The sequence below is a fragment of the Pollachius pollachius genome (assembly GCF_949987615.1).
Source record: "Pollachius pollachius genome assembly, contig: scaffold_401, whole genome shotgun sequence".
Lineage (NCBI taxonomy): Eukaryota > Metazoa > Chordata > Actinopteri > Gadiformes > Gadidae > Pollachius > Pollachius pollachius.
In genome coordinates this window covers 7,501-15,000 of record NW_027641215.1, presented here as the reverse complement: position 1 = coordinate 15,000, position 7,500 = coordinate 7,501, and the positions used below count along the sequence as shown (strand labels likewise).

At 45.5% G+C, this 7,500-nt stretch overlaps 1 protein-coding gene across 1 annotated transcript; it reads right to left on the bottom strand.

Moving 5' to 3' along the window:
• Positions 1 to 703: 703 nt before the first annotated feature.
• Positions 704 to 6,969, bottom strand: LOC307091713 (secreted frizzled-related protein 1-like). Its single transcript, XM_079759360.1, has 2 exons — positions 6,890 to 6,969; positions 704 to 2,251 (listed from the first exon to the last, which is right to left on the bottom strand). The coding sequence occupies exons 1-2, from the start codon at positions 6,915 to 6,917 to the stop codon at positions 1,923 to 1,925; spliced, it is 357 nt and encodes a 118-aa protein (XP_079615486.1). The 5' UTR covers positions 6,918 to 6,969; the 3' UTR covers positions 704 to 1,922.
• Positions 6,970 to 7,500: the final 531 nt, after the last annotated feature.

Below are 7,500 nucleotides of genomic sequence, written 5' to 3'. Positions count from 1 at the left end.
CACACCCTGTCACACCTTACACACCCTGTCACACCCTACACACCCTGTCACACCCTGTCACACCTTACACACCCTGTCACACCTTACACACCCTACACACCCTGTCACACCTTACACACCCTACACACCCTGTCACACCCTACACACCCTGTCACACCCTGTCACACCCTACACACCCTGTCACACCTTACACACCCTACACACCCTGTCACACCCTGTCACACCTTACACACCCTGTCACACCCTACACACCCTGTCACACCCTACACACCCTGTCACACCCTGTCACATCCTGTCACACCCTACACACCCTGTCACACCCTACACACCCTACACACCCTGCCACATCCTGTCACATCCTGTCACACCCTACACACCCTGTCACACCCTACACACCCTGTCACACCTTACACACCCTGTCACACCCTACACACCCTGTCACACCTTACACACCCTGTCACACCCTGTCACACCTTACACACCCTGTCACACCCTACACACCCTGTCACACCCTGTCACACCCTACACACCCTGTCACACCCTGTCACACCCTACACACCCTACACACCCTGTCACACCCTGTCACACCCTACACACCCTACACACCCTGTCACACCCTGTCACACCCTACACACCCTGTCACACCCTACACACCCTACACACCCTGTCACACCCTACACACCCTGTCACACCCTGTCACACCCTACACACCTTACACACCCTGTCACACCCTACACACCCTGTCACACCCTGTCACACCCTACACACCCTGTCACACCCTGTCACACCCTGTCACACCCTACACACCCTACACACCCTGTCACACCCTGTCACACCCTGTCCCGGTGGTCCACAGAACCACCTTCAGGCTCAAAGCAGTGGTCCCGGGTAATAAAGGAAACGGTTATTATTTCTAATTATCTACGATTAACTTGTTTAGCTACTTGTTTTTACATGGACAAGCAAACAGTGTGAAGTCGTCTGAGTATGTGTTATTATGTCTGCTGCTTTGCTGGAAGGTCTATTTGCACTGGCCATCTCATAGCACACAATTATATATCACATAGTTTATGTTTCCATCTGAAGCCCTTTTTACATTAGAACCCCTCCCTTCCCGCTGACCTCCCTTTCATGAGTCACTCAAGAATAATTACATAATCACAAAGCCAACCCCCCACACTGCAACCCCTCCACGTCCAAACCCCCAGTCTTCACACTTCGCCCACACCTTTAGATAACGTCACACACGCACACACGCACACACGCACACGCACACACGCACACACACGCACACACACACGCACACACGCACACACGCACACACACACACACACACACACACACACAGGTACACTATATAAAGACAATATTATTATTTTTATGCAGTTAGCAATCAAACATGGCTGCCGTGTTGTTTAAGTACCGGAATAACTCATAACCTAGAAAACGGTTGTAAAAAATAAATGAATATATGATCGTAACTTTTAATGAAGTGTTGCACTATCGTTGCTTGCCAGCAGACAGGTGTTTCTTTGTCGGAGGCGCTGATCTCCTTTCATCATGTGAGGGTCTGTTGGCGTGCGTGGGGGGAGAGCCTCCCCACCCTAGGGGTCAGCTGTCCTGATTTATGCAGAGCATGGACGCCCGTGATGACTTGAATCACACTCGTCCCTGAGGAGTAATTAGTGGAAAGGGGAATCTGGGGCATGGGGAAACACAGCAACCAGGGGGAACATTCGGTGGTAGTTGCATGCGGTGTGTTTTGTCCTCCTTCCACCAAATCATTCTACCATTTTCTTATCAAAGTGTGGTTGGTTGAGTGGGTGGGGGTGTGGGCGTACAGTCGGGGGGGTGGAGGAGCTGTACGATGGGGAGGGTTGGGGGTGGAGGGGTGGGTCGGGCTGGTCGGACGGACACGGCCGTCACTGGAAGACGGTGTGGTAGGTGGGGCACTGGTGGGACTTCATGTACTTGATGGCGAACTTGAGGTCCTTGCTCTTCTTGTCCCACTTGTGGATGGACATGAGCAGCAGCTGCTGGTCCACCTTGCGTCCCATGATCAGGAAGTTGGAGCCCAGGCTGTCGAGCTGGGCGCAGGGGCAGTTGGCTCCGTTCTTGATGTACAGTGTCAGCTTCTTCAGGTCCTTCTTTCGCAGCACTCCCTGCTTCAGCACCTTCTTCTTCTTCTGCGCCGCCACGATCTTGCGGTCTCCTTTCTCCTTCTTGACCTCCTTGATCTTCATCTTGAGGGCTGAGAGGGAGAACAGAAGGGGGAATACGAGGTTTTCAGGGGGATTAGATTATGTTTTTTAAGGCAAAACACTTCAACAGTGAAATATGTCAGCTATAGGAATTTGTGGTTGCACAAATTCCTGACTAGTGGATAGGGTTAGTTGACTGGATAGGGTTACATGACTTTGGTATTGTGGTTTTGGGGCGAGGTATTATTCAAAGAATGTTAAAGTTTCAACACAAATCGGAATATTCAGAGATACAGGGTAAACAGACATGCACTCTGCAGGTGGTTCATGAAACTTCTGTCCCAAGTAACTCTTCAGTCTATTTTGGTATAGGTGGAATGGGGAAGAAGCCACACCTACAGGCTCTGATTTATCTCAGTACCCTACAACTTTATACGGTGTTGTCTTGACCACTCTATGTGTAGGAGCAGAAACTAGTCAGAACTGGTGTCAGCACTATAGGAATTGGTGGTCCAATGACGTAATAATGTTTGTTTTAATATGGTGATTCTAATGAGGTAGTAGAATAAATGAATTCAAATCAAACCTGAAGTCCACAGTGAACCTGTAGGCCTCCTTGAGCAATATGCCCTAACCCCCACCTCCTTCTGGACATTTGTTATGTATTTCTCATAAAAAAAAGAATTGAGGGGGAGATAAATCCTCAGCTCTTTAGGGTAAGTGTTGGGGTTAGGGGACGAATCCAAAGCAGCATGAACTATTCTCAGAAAGAAAGAAATTTGTGCGGTAATCTGATTCTCATATTTATAGAAGGTGGAGTAGACATACAAATCAGACAACATTCAAGAACGTGTTGAAATCACAATGCTGTTGTTATTTGAGGGAAATTCCATTCCCTGATAACGTTGTTGAAAGAACATCATGGAGTACAAGTATGCGCTATCAATTTATTTTAAGACCACCCTGATTTTCTTGTTAGATTCAAGGTTGATACATTCTGACTGATTAATGAGACACCGTTGCCAATCTCCAGATTTCAGCCAAAACATTCTGTCTGAAGCCATTTCCTGCTCTGGGTGAGACCGTGGAATCCATCCATCCCTTTTTCGCTCCACCCTGGCAGTTTAGGACCATATCCTAAATACAAAATTCTTCTTCTTATTGTTTTTTTTTCATGGATATAACTATACTGAGGGAATACGCCAAGAGCAATTATCCTTTTCCTGTCAGGAGTTAAAAAATAAATATGAATTCCAAAGATATTTTTATATTTCTGGGGGACTTGAGCAATCCTGTCTGTTTGGTCTTTATGCGCACAAAGTTCCATTAGGACATTAAGGAGACACTGGAGTTTGGTTTCGTGTTAGGAAAATTGTATACTTATTTTCTTATGAAGCCTGTATACCTGTGAAGAGTGGACATTATACAGGGACCACTCATTGCTTGTTTAGACACACCTCAAGTGCCTGTGTGAATTTTCAGCACGGAAAAAGCTCTCTACTATGTCTGTTCCTAACCAGGCAGCCAGTTTATGCCTCTCTTGAGAATCTTATTTTAAGAAATATAAATAAAAGCTAATGCCTTGAGTAACCAAATGCTGGTCACCTCCTCTCTCTTTCCCTACATCTCACCCCTTATCGCTGTATCTCTACCTGTCACTCTCCCTGTCCCTTCAATGTCTCTTCCCCTGTCTCTCTACATATCAGGCTGATTACCTCTCTCCCTCTTTCTTTCTCACTGTTTCGCTCCCTGCCTATCTCAATGTCTCACTCACTGTCCTTCTCACTGTCTCTCTTAATGTTTCTCTCGCTGTCTCTCCATGTCTCTTTCTAAGTCTCTCTTACCAGCTATCTCAAAGTGAGACTTCCTGTTTATCTCACTCACTATCTCACTCTGTATCTCTCCCTGTCACTCTCGCTGTGAATGTCTTTACTTCACACCTGCAGGGTGGATATAATAATAAGGGTGCTACTGTTTATTGTGGCTGATATAAAGGAAGAAAATGGTTAAAGCTATCGAGACACAAAGATGGCTTCCTCAAACATCCAATACTTTAGTGAGCTGTGGATTCTCTGGTCGGAGAGTTCTCCTCACTAATGTGAAAGTTGTCTACCAAAGCTTGAATGTATTCCTGCGAAGGAATGATAGATAATCTCTGTACACAGACACTCAGTGGGGTCAGGACACGACACACTCCAGGATCTCATACTAATGAACTGCTGTCTTGTATTTACGGTTGACCGTAATGTTTATGCATTGATATTTATAGATGGGGAAGATAGAAATTTAACTGGCAGGAATTTAAGAGAGGAATTCTCCTGGTGAGTATGTTGACAGATTTAATTAATCATGGTGTTATGGCAGTATAAAGCATCGCTGTGTAGCCAGCAGGGCTCTCCAGAGATCGCCATCTAACTTCTTGTTCACCTAGCATAGCTGTTTTCTAATCATTATGTTCCTGAACCCTACCACGCACACATGCACGTCAGAAAGAATGTGCATGTGGATTGTTCAGGAATTCATTTCCTTGATTTTGTCCAAAAGGATTAGTCAAAATAAGATTGATTCAGATGGCGTGAGCGTTGAGTGAGGTGAACCTGAACCTGAATGAGTATAATCAAGTGCTGTGTGTGTGTTTATATATGTATATATGTGTGGCTGCGTGCGTGCGTGTGTGTGTGTGTGTGTGTGTGTGTGTGTGTGTGTGTGTGTGTGTGTGTGTGTGTGTGTGTGTGTGTGTGTGGCTTTGTGCTTCTGTGTGTGTGGGCAAATATGTGTGCTTGAGAATGTTTGGGTTGGTTTGTGTATATGCCTTACTTTGTGCACGCATTCATATCCATATGTGTGTGTGGCAGTGTATGTGCATGGGTGTGAGCGCCGGAGGTGAGTGTATGTGTGTGTGTGTGTGTGTGTGTGCGTGTGTGTGTGTGTGTGTGTGTGTGTGTTCACCTAGATATACATATGTGTGTATCTCTCGTACTCAGACACACTTTCTATTGAAGGGCTGGAGGGCGTAGAGGGTTTGAGGGGGAGGGGGAGAGGGTTTGGGGGGGGAGGGGGAGAGGGGGGTTTTAGGCAGAAGTAGTGGAGGTGGAGGAGTGAGAGAGTGTCAGAGTGAGAGTGTCAGAGTGAGAGTGTCAGAGTGAGAGAGTGTCAGAGTGAGAGTGTCAGAGTGAGAGAAAGGCGGCAAGGAGTTTTTTTTTCTTTCTTGAATAAATGGCATCCATTTTGAGAACAATTATTTTTCTTCCTCCATCTTTCAGTTGGTAGGGTTTGAAAAAATGGCAGCCATTTTGAGTAGCAACTGTTGTTAGCCGCAAGGCGTCTGGCGGCTGCATGATCAAATCCTAACAATACCCTGCTCACCACTTACCTCTATCCACCACTCATCTCTGGTTTTCCAATTCAATGGTGCGACCAGGAATGTGGAGAAACATGAGCTCATGGATCAAAGCAGGGAAACCGTACAGAAAAACAGCAGGCTCCGATGACGTTGAGTGTGAACAATGTCCAAAGTTCGGTAAAGTAACTTTCGAGAAATGTTCAAGATAAAGCTTGCAATCAAATACCACATAGAAAAAAAAATTAGAGTGAAGACTGCTTGGCTGAACCATGTGTCCCTGTAATGGGGGTCACTGTCCCTGCATCTCTTCCAACCCATCCACAGCCAGAAGAACATTACTGCTAAAGCGTTTGGCTGGGCCTGGCTAGCATCCCACTAACTTTAATCATGTTTGACTATTATGACAGAGAATCCATTATGCCCCCCCCCCCATTCAACCACCCCAAGAGAGCCCTGCAAATGCATTGCCAATGTACGATTGCGTTATTAAACCTGGTAAAAAAAACGATAGTGTGGTTTTACGAACTTACAACAAGAAGAAATTGGATGGTAGGAGTCAACTTTATTTGGCTTTGCTCCAATTATGAGCAATATCCTCAAAGGATATTAATTATGGCCGTGTGGCGACATGCTTTACGTGTACTTTGTTCTCCTAATGGGTATCACATTACCTTTCACATCCGTGCAATTAATCATGTCATTAATTGGCCATTATGTGGAACTTTTAGACACAAAGGTTTCATTGGAAGCATGATTTTGATTATAGATCTGGCCAATATATCATGCACAATTCTATCCTTAAATGTTGAATCTGTTGAAACGCCAGCAAAATGGCTTTCTTTGAGGTTTGCCAAGGCTATTGCGGCCCCAGACATCATTATTCTTATCATCGCGTTCCAGGGACCTAAAGATGCTTTCACGTTGACTTTAAAGGCTTGCGCCACGATTGTACAAAGTGGAGTTTCAGAGTCGGAGAGATCAGAACCCCTTGGCCAGCACCAAGAAGATGCAAGAGTTCATTGCAGAGTTTTGGCTGCGTGTGCGGTGTGGAGAAAGATGATTATTGCACAGAAAGTGCTGATGGATTTGAACGGTATGTACAGAGGTTATATATATATATATATATATATATATATATATATATATATATATATATATATATATATATAATTTAATAAACAGTTCCATATCCCCAGCAGGGTCGTTGATCAAAAATCATGAGGAATGTTTTTGCCTTGTGTCGTGCATGAGTGAAAGCACGTGCGTGTGCATGTATGTGTGCGTGTTTGTCTGTGTGTGTGTGTGCACGTGTAGGTTCAACTGTGACGTCTTTGTTTGTACTCACCAAAGTCACTGGCGCAGTAATGTTCCATGATGTTGTCCACCTTCAGTTCATTGTCACAGGGAGGACAGACTTTAGACACTGTGGGGGAACAAGGAAAGTGACACAGTTTATATCATTAATCCAAAAGACATAAATGTACTTCAACCTTGTTGATGTAGCATTCGGGCCTAGAATCATCTTGGATGAGGACACAACTCACTAAAACAACTCTCAGAGAGTCCTTCCACTCCGTGAGGGGATTGAGGGGAAAGTATGTTTTTTTGGGGCCAAGCACAAGCAGAGAAGTCATGTAAATGTGGACTTCTTAATCCCGCAGCACTTTTGAGACACTTGCTGGGAGCCCTCCCTCTTGTCAGAGGCGATTTGCTTCCCAGAAAGAATATATAACCCAGGAGCCCGACTGCTGTTTGCCCTCCAATTACACAAGAGAAAATGTTTTAATTCCACTGGTTGTATATTTTGGTGGACCAGGCGTGGTCGGGCCGCTGGGGAAGCTAAACGTAGCTCTGGGGAGAGCAGCGTGTTAAAGTGATTCAGTGTGCAGGGCAGAGCCTGCCACCAGCCCACACAGCAAACCACACATTGTGAAAGAGGCAAATGGAAAGCAAAGC

Excerpts from the sequence above, each read along its gene's own strand:
- LOC307091713 (XM_079759360.1), bottom strand. The coding sequence starts at position 6,917 with ATGGAACATTACTGCGCCAGTGACTTTG. Across the intron at positions 2,252-6,889 it reads TTACTGCGCCAGTGACTTTG|CCCTCAAGATGAAGATCAAG; the intron begins GTGAGTACAAAC and ends TCTCCCTCTCAG.